The following is a 16447-nucleotide window of genomic DNA, read 5'->3' as shown; positions in this document are numbered from 1 at the left end:
AAAACTCTATCATGTTAATTCCTATATGGTAATTGCTTATAATTTTAAAATATCAAAGATTGCTGCATAATGTCATATCAAAACAAACATGAGAAAAGTTTTCCCAGAAGATCATCATTGATTTGGAGATTTATGGGTCTTTTGGTCTATGACAAACACATACTACTAGACTAGTGGATAAGCTTCGCATTCCCACAGCCCAATTAATCAAGTGTAGCTACCAATCAGTGCCAAAAGTTAATATATACTGTCACCTTTTCTGTATGGTCCTAACTCCTAATCAACTACGACAATAATTAAGGCCAAACTTGACTTTTCTACTTTTTCTTCTTGATAATGGCTGTCCATTCTTCCCAAAAACAGCCAAAAGAAAATAAAAAGCAGTTGGTGTAGACAGTTCATCCCAACCAACATGCAACAGTTGATTTTATACTTGCTTTAATTCTTCTGGGGCTTTGGTCTTTTTTTTTTTTTAGCTCATCCCGCTTAGATCGGATCTTTCTTCGTTTTCCTACCAACAAACCACCAAAAACAAAAGGAACAAATAAAAAATAGAGAAAAGAGAATGACAATTGTCCAGGCAGAATAACAAGAAAAGTCAGGGATTGTCTTCATTATTGACTCATTTTCATGGCCTGAAGCAATACTGGCTGTTTTTGAAGGTGATTTTTCTTTAAAGGGTTGGTTTTAATGGGCAATGTAACATCAAACGTGGCTGCAAAGTTTGCATTTTTCCCTCCAGACCCTCCAACATATGATGTTTACAAAGATGAAGATGGCAAGTATATTTGCAGCGGATTAACAGCTGATAAGAATGTAGATGTTCACGTATTGGAAACAAAAGTTGGTAATAAAATTGTGGCTACCTTCTGGAAACATCCTTTTGGGAGGTTTACGCTTTTGTATTCCCATGGTAATGCTGCTGATTTGGGCCAAATGCAAGAGCTTTTCATTGAGCTCAGAGCTCACCTTCGTGTTAATATCATGGGGTCCGTTTTTTCCTCTTGATCATTGTATTTGCCTTATCCAACATGCCTTCTTGTCTATGAGTTGTTTAGAGTAATTGCTTTTGTGGGTATGATTCCTTTCTTTTCTGATGTCAGCTTTGGGTGCTATAAAGTTTTGATTTTGATGCATTTTCTTGGTTGTGTAAACTTTCTTCCTGATACATGTACACAGGTCCTCTCGAACGTGTTCATTTTACTGGGGAAATTACAATGGGACATTTCATTTTTCTACCTTGATTTCTGCTGAACTGAACTTCTACAAGTAGTTTGCTATATTTTGCTATTTTGGGTTCAAATCTTTTCAATTAGTGGGCCTGTGAGTTTTATATATTAGGTGACATTTGTGTTGGTGATTATAATCATCAGACAAGCCTAGCTTATATACTTGCAAGAATTTAGTTTCAAGACATTATTTGCACTGCTGTTTCTGCATTTAGTATGACAGTTTTATTTGTCTATTTCCGCAGTTCATTGAGGTTGTGGATTTTTTTTTTTTGGGTTTAGCAATTGAAATTCTACTTGTTTTCCTCCATTTACTGCCAAAAGCTTTTTGAAAGTTATTTTGGTCTGATGCTCGGTTAAACATAGCTAAGTTAAATTTTTTGAATATCTTGTATCATTTTTTTTTTTTTTGGAAACTATCCTATAGATTTTCAATCTAGCATCATTTCCTTTTACTAAGATGAAAGTTTTATACTAGTCCTCTTCCTCAAGTTACTGAATTTTCATTTCTTTCTATTATGGCAGCTATGATTATTCAGGATATGGAGCTTCCTCTGGTAAGGTGAGAAAACATGAGACTGTTTGTATTGAATTCCTGCCGTACAGAAACTATGTATTTTATTCCTAATAGTTGACCTTTGCTTGGGCAGCCATCTGAGTTCAACACATACTATGACATAGAGGCTGTATTCGATTGTTTGAAGAATGAATATGGAATAAAGCAGGAGGATATCATCTTATATGGCCAATCTGTTGGGAGTGGTCCAACACTACATTTGGCTTCTCGTCAGCATAGGTTGCGAGCGGTTGTTCTGCATAGTGCTATCCTTTCAGGAATTCGAGTATTGTACAACGTAAAGATGACATTTTGGTTTGACATATTCAAAGTAAGTATTCTCCTCTTGCAGTTATCATGTTTCTCCTCTTTTCCCAAATTTACATTACTCTGTCTTTTAGTCAGTTTGATGCTGATGGTATTCACCCTTTGTTCTTTTGCTTTTCATTTGTTTTCTCGCAGAATATAGACAAGATAAGGAATGTCAGCTGCCCAGTCTTAGTTATACATGTAAGAAGTGCCTCCTCTTTTGTCTCTTCATTCCTTCTCTTAGATATAATTTGAGTGCATCAATTATTATGGATTGTTTGTTGCTCCCTTGCTGGTAAGTTGTAGCAAAATCTTCAGGAAATGTTGTGCAGAAATCAAATTGCCAAACCATATGTAATCTTACCTTTTTTTTAACAAACTAACAGAGTTTCTATAGTAAATAATATGTTATGTCAATCAAGATTTGCATTCTCAAACTATTCTATTGCTGTCATCGTTGTATAATCTTTTAGAGGAAAAGAGCTCATTGACAACATGGACTAAATTAGGATATGTGACAGATAGTACGTAATTAGTTTGGCTGATAAACATCTCTGCCTTGTGCAAAGTTAGCATGCAATAATCTTCTGGTAGATACAAAGCATTGCAATTACTTAGAAGATCTGAAACAGAGGTAGACTCCACTCCACTGGTATTTCTGTCTGTTTTACTTTGTACTTATTCAAAGTCAAGGAGCTCAAGAATTGTTCTTGGAACTTATATAGATATAATGTTGGATGAAGACCATTTGCATTTAGTGATTTGATTAGTAGTTGCCTGTGATTGTGGTTGGTTTCGATATAATCACATCACATGAAACTTATATTACTTTCTTGAGACATCTTTGAAGCATTGCTAATGTATTGGGCAAGAATACCAATATTTTGCACATTGTAACTGCAAATAGTGCTAACCTTGCTTTTTCTTATTAAAATTATTATCTTTATTAGATCACAAATACATTGATGCCCTGACAAAAGAAAAGGCTGTTTGTTAGGCTCTCAGCTTATAAATGCTTTTATGTTTTCTCTAGCTTAATATTGTATTTTGCATTGTTACAACACAATGATATATCCACTCATATGCTGCAGTACATACAAATGGAGAATCCATGTTGATAGAATCTTCAAAGTGGTTTATCGTGTTAATTGAATTCTACATGCAAAAACAATAAATGAAATGCTTGAGGTGGATGATTTAAATCTTTCACTTGCATTCTGCTCTAGTGGCTTTGCTTGCATGTTGTTAATGTGCTTCTTACGTGAAAAAAGCATCATACCATTTTTCAATTACTATTCCTTCCTACTTGCACTTCTGAGAAATGATCATAAATCTCTTTGACTGCGTGCTTGTTTGCCTGAGATTACAGTTGGAAATTATGCTAAGACCGTCATAGAGAATCCTTTAACAGAATGAATTTAGAAACTAGCTTTATGTTTTGTGTCAATGGTTGAATCTTTTCTTTCATTTACTTTGTTTGGTGTTTACTTATGGAAACCGTATACAAAAGCACAGTATAGGAAAAGGTTCAATGGAGTTGCTTACTACAGTATTGTGTTTCTGTGAGTTCGAAAAGTGCGGCGGGGGGGGGGAGGTCTTTGGAGCATTCTGTACTTCAATTTCTGTTTCTTCCTTTTGAACGAGGAAGGGGTAGATTTAAAAATCTATCTTCTGTTCCTGTTGAAATTGAAGAAGAGTAATTGATTACAGATTCCCAAATTTTGGATAAAGAGCAGTAAACATAGGCTACATCTTCCTTTCTTGTACAGACCGTGCGGTTAGATTATATCCAAGCTGCAATAGTTGGTCCTAAGAATGTCGAGTGAGATTGCATCTCATCCCTAAATACTGGAGCTCAGGCAACTAAAGTTAACAGCTGGCTGTGGCTAAGATGATCTTAGATTTCACAGGTAGAGAGATGCTATATGAGCCTAAGGTGCATATCTTGCAGAATTTTTTTCTTTCTATCCTTTATGATACTCTATAATAGTTCCCTCTATATGTCCCCTGGTGCTTCAATCAAAATGGTTTTCCTGGTGAATGAGATGGTTTACTTTTTTTCCTTGTATTTGAAATCCTGGTCTCCTGTAGATTAGGGCGTTCAGCTTTTGCTCATAGTTCTGGGTAATTTGGGTTTGAGTGAAAGAACACAAATTAATTTGGGTTTGAGTCCATCCCTCAAAGTAAGCATCCTGAAAACAGGAAAAAAGCCTTGGTAGAGTTTTCTGGTATTCCATTGCCTACAAATTGGGAAATATAGTTCCCTTCTTTTAGGAGAATACTGATGTGAATTATACATAGGCGTTTTGTTAAGCTGGATTGCCTTTAGTTTTCAGAAAACTAATTCAAGGCACCTCAATACCTACTTATCATTTACTGTGAGTTTAAAGTACTTGTGTAATCTGGGAAAGGAAACTATTTGAAAAAAGAGGACAGGGAACAACTGTTTTTAAAGCAGGTAAAAACTGGAAACAAAGAGCAAGGATCTCTTTGTTCCTTTTAACATGTAATGCCAATAGTACGACATTGTGAAAGAGCATTTCAAGGTATGCTTGCAGCAAAAGAAAGCATATGGAGAGCAAAGTCTTCTAGTCTGGTAAGAAAAATCAGTGCTATGAAGTTAACAGAACCTCTTGGGATATTTACTCAAACAAACATTTACATTTTATTTAAAAATGTCATTAGCCATAATAGGTTTCCGAAAGTATAGAAGTAAACTACTTAGAAGTCTGACATCAGCTATCAGGAACCCAAACATATGTTTGTTCTTGCCTTCACAAAAATTCATCTAACTCTCAGTCTACTCAACCTTGGGATGATGCTCCTGAGTCCTGACAGTCAGAGCACTAGCAGCATAACTTGTAGGCACCTCCGGCTTTGATAGAGTCTTTGCATGTCCAAATTCCAGAGTCTTTGCCAGAGTCTTTGCTGAGTCTTTGCATGTCCAAATTCCAGCAGCCTTCCATTTTACACATACCTGCCACAGAAAATTTGAATAGATATTTTCTATGCAGACTGATCTCCATCTTCTTAATCCGCTTTCACCGACTTGCACCATTATGGGCATTAGATTTCCCATCAATGGTCACCTTCCTAATTCTCTTAATCATGTTGAATAGCCGGAAAATTCATTGCAGGCATGAGGGGTTGAAGGATGGAGCTGTAAAAATCCCAGACTTCCTTTGTAGACATAGGGAAATTGTTGTGTAAAGAGAGGCAACATGCAGTATGTGTTCTTTGTTTTTGGGAAAATAAGAGAAGTAAAGGGAAGGAGAAAAATATTTAGAGATAGGAAGTCGACTTCTGTGTTTCTGAAGTACATTAATATTAACAACATTTTCTTAAGTTCCAAATAAACAAATGAAATATTTGAGTATCCCAGAACCTAAGTCTAGAAAGAGCTGCATGACTAATAAAGAGAGACACTACTTTAACCCAAAGCCAGATGTCAGCAAAGGAATACAATGCATGGGATAGAAGGTCCTTCTTAGGCCATGATTAGTTTGTTTAACATTTCCAATCAAGAACTTTAACCAAAAGGATCAGATTGTCACAATGCCATCATGTTTCCTTGACTGCAGAATCGCTAACAAGTTGCCATATCTAGCTTCTGATTAAATCCTTATTTCATGTTTGACATGGATCATTCAACAGTTCTCCAAGGAAATATTCTGGGATGAAAAGGCTGTTTTTTTATCCCAATAGAGAATGACGCAAAAGGCACGTTGTGATTCTGAAAGTTTATTCATCAGAACTCCAGAACAAAGATTTATCCTTTTTGCTATTTTTTTCCTTTGTCAGTGTCTTAGAAGGAAATTAATGCCGTTACCAACTCCTTAAGGATTTCAACATCATGAATCTATCTTTCTGAGCTTTGTCAAACAGTTTATTTTGCAATTTGATGTAAACTTAAGAGGTCTTTTTTCTTAAATTGCCTACCTACCACTGACTTTCTTTATTAGCTATTAGAATTTATATCCCTTGCTTCTTCACTAGTAAATGCTATTTGTTCTCTATTAAGGACATCCTGTGCCTTCTTGAAATAAGCCTGGTAGCTTCTCTATTTATTCTTCTGAATTTGTGTAAATTGTCAGTCATTGGCATCACTAACTGCCATTTACCTGGCATGCACATATGGTCATTCTTAGCTGAATAGGCAAAAATGAGGGTTAAATTTGGCTGCAAGTATCATTCCAGTTTTTTTCATATCATTTGTTTCGAAAGATGACTGATATCCAGATATATTAGCACATTATTTCTGGACAAGGAAAAAGTTAAGCTTGTCATTATATTTTCTGGATTGTTTGGTTTGCGAAATTTCTCTGTTCTTATATTTCTTTGATAAGCAAGTGATCTCAATCAGTAGGTATCCTTCTTAAACCTAGTGTAGGGCATGCCCTCCAGAGAAGTTTTATTTGAACAATGGCTTGCTATACAAGTTAAGCGTTGTGCAGAAACTCTGAAATAGAAAGTAAAACTTTTATTTGGACAGTGATGCGTTTTACATTCTTTGATTAGACTGTAGTTCTGCTGATTTTCAACGAGATACCTATTACTAAGTGGAATATTGCTGCAATTTCTCAAATGTTGATCTTTGATCTTGTTGCCATCAAGCGTCTTGGATAACATTACTTCCTCTAACCATTTTACTAGCACTAGAATTATTTCATGTATCAATATGATAGCAAACTCCTATTTCTTAATCAGATTTAGCTTCTTTGGTACGAGTGTTTTCCATGATTTCGATTTACAGTTCTGCTTCTTTGACTACCTTCTTTGTGTTTGTTGGTCAAATATTTTCAGGGCACAAGCGATGACATTGTTGACTGGTCCCATGGCAAGAGATTGTGGGAACTATCCAGAGAAAAATATGATCCATTATGGGTCCAAGGAGGAGGTCATTGTAACCTTGAGACTTTCCCTGAATACATAAAGCACCTGCGCAAGTTCATGAAAGCGATGGAAAAACACTCATTTTCAAAACGAAGCAAGGCTAACCTGTCTCCAACTTCAAGTATAACTGAAGGAAAATATAAATGCTTGAGACTTGCTAGAAAATAAATGAAGCACTTTCAACATGTGAAAAGTACTGCTCAGACATAGCTCTTTGTTGCCTCATGAGCCACCATGGGAAAAAAGGTGGGATTACTTGCTTCTGTTTAGTCGAGTAGCAGTTTATTCAGCAATATTAAGCAGTGTGTTGTGATCCGTGTGGGGCAGCTGAGCGTCCAGACTGTTGCATCCAGATCTTGCTCGCTTAAAAGATTGTTATGGAGGAGAGAGCTGCAGGTGACCTTTATTTGATGTGGCAATGTTTCCAATTGACAAAGTTTGAGTTGTTCTGATCTCATGTACACGAGGAATGTCTAGGCTAGACAAAGACTGCTCTTGCTAATAGAAAAGGGAATGCAAATATCGCTCATTTTTTTGTCTCAAAAGTATCTGTTTAGTTTGTTGATTCTGTATTTTTCTTCTTTTCTTGATGTGCTAGATTCAGAGTACCATATCCCTTCCCATTTGATTCCTCAACACATATGATCATGCAATATTCCTTCTGCTTTCTGGTTGCAGAAATATAGAAAGCATAATAAATGAGATGCAAACTCATGAGTAAACATGCCTAATTAAGATTATTTTCTCATCAAGACTGCAACCATTCTCCTTTCTTGACCCTCTTACCAGGAAAAATAGAACAGAGCACAACTTGGGGAGATGCCCATTATACATACGTCTGCATTTCTTTTCTGATCCTCCTTTATTTCTTTGTCCATAAAATCTTAAACCCTCTTTGATTATCGTACAGGGCTAAAAGTGCAAAGCTTTCATGTTTAGTTGTAATTCTAATCCAGTATACATACAAGGTTTGATCATAGTTAACTATGACAAAAACTCAATCAAGTTAAGGGAGAAAGCCAACCTACACAACTAAAAAATTCCAGTTTTCCGGATTCTAAGGGATTGATCCTCTTTTTTATTCTACAGGTTATTAAATAGGACCCTGTTATGTCATGACTTAGAATATGCTACTGCATGTGCTTAAGATTTAGATGATGTCTCTTTGTGTATCATTAATTAATTTCCTATGCTTAATTAGAGATTTTTATGTAAATTCTGAGTAAAGTATCATTTAGCTTAGTTTGACTGCCCCCTTTTCCGATTGATGACTCCGGATGGAACAAATACAACAGACTCCAAAGTCAGTTTCGTCAATCCAAGGAATATATTTAAGCCTTTTATTGTCAAGTTCGAGGCCTCATGATTTAAAGGTTTTGGGTTCAATTTCTTTCCCGTTTTCTACTTATTAAATCCTATCCCTCGCCTATCATAGTAATAATAATAATGTCCTCAGGAATTAAAGTAATATAGTGATACTAAAATCATCTATGTAGTTCTAGGATCAACTATAAATTCGGGCAGCAGTAAAATTTTTTTAAAAAAAATTAATGGAAGAAAAGCCATTATCAGATATAAGCAGGTTAATATGCTTTAGATTGTCAATACTTCGTCTCATTTTCAAGTCACAAGACTGGATTGCCTAACAGGTCAAATACTTCCTCCACTTTTTTGTTTTGGCTGTTTCTTGTAAAGCTTAATCTCCAGATTTACGGGATTAGTCTCCCAAAGCAGGGAAAGGCTCTTGAAGTCCACAATCACATGTTAACATTTGCATTAAAATAGAAGCTATAAGTTAAAAGTTGACTATTTTAAGACACTTGTAGGATATCAAAGAAAATTGTGCTTTCTGATTTCGAAGTTCGAAATGTGCATAATCCCTTTTCATAACAGTATGTTTATCCAATTAACAATCACTGCTAAAGAAAAAAAATTTGAAAAATACTATGTTAGTCACAGCTTCTTCTGTCATGATTAATGGGAAAGAGCCTGTAGTATGAGAAGGTTCACTGCACTGAGAACCAACAATTCCTTCATTTGATTCGTCCAATGATCCCTAGAGATGAGAAGGTGGGATTAGCATAAAAAGTTAAATATTTGGTCTTCTCCAATGCAAAATTTCTTCTTCTATTTAATGAGTTTGACATGGTCAGCTCCATTGGAAGGAACTAAAAGCCAATGATTAAATTACACCCGTTACTTCCAATGAGGTATAATCTTTGGATTCTTCAACCTTGGATGTCTTGCATCCTCTTCCATTTAATTTAACATGGGATAAAACCTTGTATTCAGCATCATTGAATCCTTCCCCCTCTTTCATGTAGAAACTACAAGTTGCCACCTAACCAAGGCCTTGAACTTAATAAAAAACCAAGAAACATATATATATATATACCTTGACTGAACAGGTAGAAGATTCCAAGAATTCTACTGCATGCTAGAAGGAATCTCGCGCGATGCTAGTATGGGAGGAGAATTGTAGTAGACCTGATGACGTAAAAGCCATGATGCCTCTTTTTGTCCTCTGCTGCTTGAAAGCTTGTGCTTGAGTTTGTCTGAATCTACTGCAACTAAAGTTTAGGGTGTTAATTTGTCACATTTCCTCTTGGCTTTTATCCAACAAAATCCCTGTCTCTGTTAACATTTCATTTTCAAACGAACATGTCAAAGACTCAAGGGCCTCGGATAGTGGATATGGACATTAGGTTAAGTCAAAATATACCATAACTTATCATTACACCATCTTTCCTTTTTCATTTTTCAAATTTTTGATGTATCCTATGTGCGAAAATGTGACTTGTCAATTGCTCGCATAGAGAATTTCTCTAGAATCCAAATTTTGCTAAGTGCCACAGGATGACATATTGAAGAGCAATTTCCCACTTCAACTCATAAGGTTAGTGGTATAATACTCAATATGGTTTCCCCTCAAACCATTAAATGAGACACCCACCAGAATGGGTGAAAAATATCCTCTAAATAGAGTTGAAACAGAAAGAAGTTATGAGGAACTCAAGCTCAAGATCCATTTTCTTCTAAACAAGCAAAACCTTCAAGTTACTTGAAAGACGAACTGTATTAGAGTTCTGCTTGGTTAGTAAACAGCACAAGTACGCTAACTGAAACTGATGAAAACCACACCAAGTCGCTCAATCCACTTGTGTTCATCAGACCTAAATAACTAAGTCTTTTCATTTTTTTTTGTCTTTCCATTTTTTTCTTCTTCTTCTTCTTTTTTTTTTTTTTTTTTTGGTGTCATTTTTAACATTATCCTAAAATGGTTAGTATCTTGAAAGAGACAATGATACTAGACAATAAAATCATGTGGTAACTTCAGGAACAGGTACTATTTCTGCAGGGTCTGAAGTAGACAACAAAACGAGTAATGGATTCCAAATTAGCACATACATACATACATACATACGTACATATATATTTATGGCTGGAGGGTTTATGGTAGCTGTGCTTAATATACTCAGCGCTATACCCTCCTTTCACTAGTCTCATAAAATTAAGGTTCTAAAAGACAAAATCAACATGAAGCATCATTTACTCCGCCCCAACCACAAAAACCAAAAGAGAAGGAGCAAGTTTAATAACTAAAGAAACAACAGAAAAGGAGAGCAAAGAAGAAGAGGACAAGGTATTGCATTGGCAGAGAATATAATCTGATCTTTAAGATCTTGAATGAGATTCATGCTCTGAACTAAATACAAGTCAGAATGTTACATCCTGGTCATGTGAAGAGTGTCAATTAAATCGCCAGCTTATTTTTCAGAGAGCCAGTAAGGCTTCTTGGGACAGTGGATATTATAAGAAACTTCTAATATAAGTGGCAGTTGAATATAAATTGGTTGCCTTCGTATATCACGCACTAGAAATTTGTAATCAATTGATGTATAGCTACAAATGAGCTCTCAATTTGGAGCAGCCATTTATGCAATCAAATTATTGTATGCTATTTTAGGAAGATCGATTTATCTTACACACAGGATGAGTATAGAATTCGTTACACAACTGTAACATTTTCTATATATAAGTGGAAAGTTTTAAATCCAGAACTTTCTATTTATAATTTCTCCCACCTTACTATCCAACTCAGCCCTTGTCGACTGTATGATAAAATCAATGTTACATAGTCATTGAATGTATCTTAGGAGTATAAGACATATAATAAACATAAGGACTCGTCGGTGCAAAGAAAATTTTGGATTGAAAGTACGTGTATAAAGAATTGAAATAAAAAAAAACTTGTAAGTGGTTAGTGAAATCAATCTAGACATACACATAAAAGTAAGAAAACACATTTTGGTGTTAAACAATTAGTCTTATATGAACCTCAGGCACTCTTTTTTATGCTATCCAGATCAGCCACCCAAATTTGTCATTGACGATGTACAACTTTAGCGGACTAAAGAGATTTAGATCCTGTTATAAAGATGGATGGATGGATAACAGAATAATGCTGATTAGTAAACGCCAATGGAGAAAACAATGTTGTAAAACTTCTCCCATCAAGCTGAGTGGGATGCAAATTGACCCTTTGCTGTCAATTAAACAAGATTAAAAAAAAAAAAGGATTATTAATTAGGTCCCTTAAGATTAATTAATTAGGTTTTGCTTAATTCATGATCCCCACGCATTGTCCAACAAGTAGCTTTCATTATTGCATCATTATGCGTAGCTTCTTGACGTACATACTGGTCCGTTTGGCATTGAGCATATTTTGTAGACAAGCAGTAGGACCCTGCAGTGTTATACCCTGGCTTGTTTTCACAGTTTCCAAACAAAGATAATGGGATCATGCGGTTGGATAAGTGAAATCATTGGTGGAGGTAAAGCACATTTCTTTTGAGCTAGGGATATATTTCAAATTCGCTCCCTTCCTCTATAGTGGGAATTTAATCTTATTTAAGATAGTCTTTGACTAATGGTTGTGCTTAAAACTCAAATGGGGTAGCAGATTTTGGGTTCTGTGGAAGAATAAGTGATAATTTGTGGGGCAAATGGTGATTAATGAATCCTTGAAGAATATCTGCTAAAGGGGAATGAAGAGATGGTATATATATATGTGGTGATCTTTAATTCTACCAAAGTCATAGTGGATTGAAAAGAAGCACACTTTTAGCTTTCAAGGGATGAACATGCACAGAGGTTGATTGGATTGCTTTGCCTCTATAATACTATGTTTGATTAGTTGAAGCATTAAAGTTCCAGATAATTCATTGAATTGAGGGATCTATTGCTAATGGATTAAATAATTCTCCACATAAAACAAGCTTTGATCATTATTCTAATCATGCAAGGATGAACCAATTAAGGTTTTCTTTTTCTCACCTGCTGAAATAAAAAGGGGGTTGACATGATGTCACTTTTGCAAAACATGATGATTGTTCTTCCACTATGGATTAGCTCCAAAGTGATCCAATTCAGTTATTAGCTTCACTAAGATGATCGAGTGGGACTCCATTAGAATTAACAAAAAAAGAAGAATTTTTTCTACATTTTATTTGTTATTTACTTTTAACTTTTACCTCTATCCCAAAGCATAAGACTGCTGCCCTTTTCTTTTCTACTTCTCCAGTTCTCATTATTGGCTTTTACCAGCTGATCAGGAAATTTGTTCTGGGAAGTGTGAACTTTATTCTTTCACAGATTGGGGAATACGACAATTAATAGCCAACTGCTACAAGAATCTTGCCTGCTTCATCTGAACGGATGCATTTATCATTTTTCCTTTTTTTTTTTTTTTGTTTTTGAGAATGAAGGAAGGTGAAATATAATTGTATCCGCATTTTGACTTTTGAAGTCGTTTGTGTAATCTATATATTATACTTCAAAAGTGCTACTTAACCAAAAAAGAAGTTACGTAAATGTCAAGTAAATACATGCTAAGGGATAATTATATCATTTTTTTTTTTTGGTTTACAAAAAAGGACGAGAAAACAAGGAAAGAAAAAATAGAAATGGTTGCGACGGTGTTGTGCTCAATGAAAAAGAATTTTTTTTTTTTTTCCAAATCAACTTGGATAGATAAGTGAGTATGAACACTAAAAATCATGAGTTATTAAATTTTTGCCACATCTTTAATACTCCAAGGAAAACTTCTTGACCTAATAAAAGATTGAAAACACAGATAAAGGCAAAATATAAGATAGGAACTCAAAATGATTTTGAGCAATACCACTTTGAATCTATTACTTTAACTTAAGATCTGAATTCTTTTTTGTATTTTATTGTGAGATTTGAAAATTAAGTTGTTCGCCCACTGTATATGTTAAAGAGTGTTTTTTTTTTTTTTACCCCAAAGAATCGCCAATATTAGGTTGAACTACTTACACAATATTAGAGTAATCTTTCTTTTCACCTTAATTATCTTATGAAGTTAATTTACCTCGCTCTTTTTGTTTTCTTTGATGTTTGAGAAAAGTCTGCAAAAGTTTCATTAGCTTTGGTGTTTTTTTTTTTTTTTGTCTTTTAAGTCTCTTACAAAAAATTTTCAGGACTTGCACCAAATAAGAAAGAAGCAATTTTAAAATCCAAAGCATTAATTATCTTCCATTGTTGTTTCCTATAATTTCAATTAAAAAATATTATAATTTATTAATTTTTAAAAATTTAGATAAGTTCAACTCCGATCACCACCACGAATCAGAATATATCTCGAAATCATACTTGTTACAAATTGCCTGCTTACGGACGGAGGTCTTAATTTTTTTTTTTTATTGCGAGGAAGTGAGCCATCCTTATTTACATGATCAACTTGTGTTGGAGTTATGATTGATCCTCTACGAGGATGCACACGCTGCAAGATGTACACGCCCCACAATACCCTCATTGCAGTTCGATTTTGAGAGAATTCTCCCACCACAATGTGGATCCCACGTGGCCCCACACTGGCCAATGTCATTTTGTCCTGATTCCCAAGATGGGACCCACATCATCTGACTACCTGCGACTAATGTGTCTTTATCGAACAAAAGGCTGCGTTTTCCCTAAGAATCTCGAAGTGGGACCCGTTACGGGTTCAGTTCAGCCTATGATTCACTGAAACGTGGCAATCCCAAATTTCCTTTGCAGGATGGGGCCTTACAGTTTGTACTTTTGGTACTTGCGTTTGTACCCAACCACTGAACTGAAATGAAACAAAACAACGGCGAGTTGGTGACCGTGAAATTTCTGCTGCCAGGCTTGTACAAAGCAAAGTTGACACCCTCCATCAGAACCAGATTAAACCTGATTTTCTCCTTGAATTAGTGGAAATTTATATCCCATTGGATTGCCTTTTTTTTTTTTTAAGAAATTTTTGTTAAAAATAATGTATTATAGTAAACTTGATACGCATAAAGTAAAAAGTTGATTGAAAAAATGTATTAACGAAAAACGTAAAAATTTTTTTATAAAAAATCAATGCAATGATGATGTTTGCATGGAACTTTAATGCATTCTTACTGGTAATCAATCTTTTGATGAATTTATAATTATAATCTTGAATTGGGATTGTGTCCAAAATTTTAAATTTCTTCGGTGGAGCTCGACGGGAAGAAAGTTTGCAGGTGCATATATGTTCTAACATCTTCTCTTGGTCCCTAGGTTGATGCAAAAAGCAGTACTCGTGCCTTTCAAATTTTGCAATTGTAGCCAAAAGGGCCAAAACTCTAAACTACGAGGAAAATAGCTAGCCATGATTGGCTTGGCTCAGTTTGCTTCATAAATTGACATAAAAAAACTACAAACACATAGATGAAATCAAAGCGTGTTATTTTCAAGACCAAAACTAAAATACAAGCCTTGTTCGAGGACACGGGGCAAACGGTTGTTAGGAAAACTGTTCGGGTCAGTTTTGTTCAAATGCATAAGATATAATTCGTTTTGCATACGGTGTAACTCACTTTCAACAACATGTAATTTTAAAATAAAATTTTGTGAACTCGCACATGATATGAAAAATGATGTATATAATCAATTTGGGTCTTAATTTTTTGGCCAAATCTCCCCTGTGAACTTTCAGGAACAGTTGCTTCCTGCAACCCTTCCTGCCTCTCTGCCCTTGTTCAAGAGAATGTATAGGATACTATGTAGTAGTTTTTTGAATCTCCAAGATTTGATGAGTAGAAAGTCGATATTCAAGTTTTTTGAACCAAGTTAATTTGCATTGTTTGATAGCATAAGTATTCTTCCATATTCAACTTGCATTGTTATTGACAAGTGTAAGAAGGATAAAGAAAATGACATGGTAGCCAGCCAATACTTGGAGCTTGAATCCATTTTGCTAGAGAAGAATATAGACTATTCCAACAAAACTTTTGTCTTATTTATGGAGTAATTTTTTGTGAAAAGAATTGTTTGCAATCCAACACAATTTGCCTTTAGCCATCAATTTAGCTTTTTTAGTTGCCTAATTTTCATATGCAAATTCAAGAAATTTCTGATTTTCGGCTTTGATTCTAGTATGAAAGACAATGTAGAAAAAATTCTCTGCTTCTGTTTTTCCTTCACACATTCCAGATCCAAACAGGACTCTAGAAAGAAGAAACCATGTGAATGCGTAACATATTTTTGGATATGACCTCACCTAAACACTTCCATATAAGGAAAGCAACAAATAATTGATGGAGTAATTCAGAATGGACGGAGCAAAAATTTGACGAGGGAATTGTGTGGATAAATGTAGTAATGACTAACAAGTAACAACTAATGGCACCCGTTCTTGTCCATGGCTCCTTGCTAGATCCACGAGGAAAGATCATCCTCCCATGAGGAAAGTCATTTTCAAAGGCCAAACAAGGATAGGCAAATGGAAGAGCGTGGAGGGCTCAACTCTTATAGCTAGTTTGGGGATTTAGATTCCCACGGAATCGAAAAGAAAGGTGGATTTTCCTACGTTTGGGATTTTCAAGTGAGATGGAAAAGAAAAGAAATGAACGGATTTTGAAGGATGCCAAGCGCTACTACAGTGCAAAATTTTTTCTAACCAAAACGGTCGGAAAGCGAAGGAAAACTGATGGAAGCTTACAAAACTTTTTCAAATTGCCCATTTTATCCTCACAAAATTATTGAATGAAATTTTATTGATATACATATCCAAAATCATTCAATTTCTTTCCAAAACTCCCAACAATATTAGAATTACTTCTCTTCTCTTCTCTTCTTTTCTCTCATAATTTAAGTTTCTCATCCTTTCCTTTCTATCCTAAACTGACAAACTAGCTATTAGAGTTCTTCCGCATTGTCAGATTCAATATTTGAACTTTAAGTCTAGCAATTGAGGGTGAGAACGGCGTAGGGAGAAAATTGAGAGGGTAAAAATAAAAATAAAGAAGAATAGACGAGTGGAAGAGGTATGATGTAAACAAGTATATTTCTAGTGAATGTAATTATGTTTTGGTAAAGATGTTAATCATTTCAACACAAAATTAATTAGCAATGAGTGAAATGATCTAATTGATTTATATAGGAG

General features: G+C 35.0%; 1 protein-coding gene across 3 annotated transcripts; it reads left to right on the top strand.

The window, feature by feature from the left end:
- Window positions 1–399: 399 nt before the first annotated feature.
- LOC113695132 (uncharacterized) lies at window positions 400–7532 on the top strand. 3 transcript variants are annotated; one of them, XM_072055336.1, is made up of 5 exons: window positions 400–913; window positions 1755–1786; window positions 1955–2116; window positions 2248–2295; window positions 6898–7532. In XM_072055336.1, exons 1-5 carry the CDS (start codon window positions 691–693, stop codon window positions 7153–7155), a joined length of 723 nt encoding a protein of 240 aa, XP_071911437.1. In that variant the 5' UTR covers window positions 400–690; the 3' UTR covers window positions 7156–7532. The 3 variants fall into 3 exon arrangements, with proteins under 3 accessions (XP_071911437.1, XP_071911436.1, XP_027069913.1); XM_072055335.1 differs by having other exon boundaries at window positions 1952–2116; XM_027214112.2 differs by having other exon boundaries at window positions 407–989; window positions 1755–1791; window positions 1880–2116.
- Window positions 7533–16447: the final 8915 nt, after the last annotated feature.

Source organism: Coffea arabica, chromosome 6e, assembly GCF_036785885.1.
Source record: "Coffea arabica cultivar ET-39 chromosome 6e, Coffea Arabica ET-39 HiFi, whole genome shotgun sequence".
NCBI classification, from domain to species: domain Eukaryota; kingdom Viridiplantae; phylum Streptophyta; class Magnoliopsida; order Gentianales; family Rubiaceae; genus Coffea; species Coffea arabica.
Note: the sequence above shows the minus strand (reverse complement) of the source record. Positions and strands in the feature narration are given on the sequence as shown.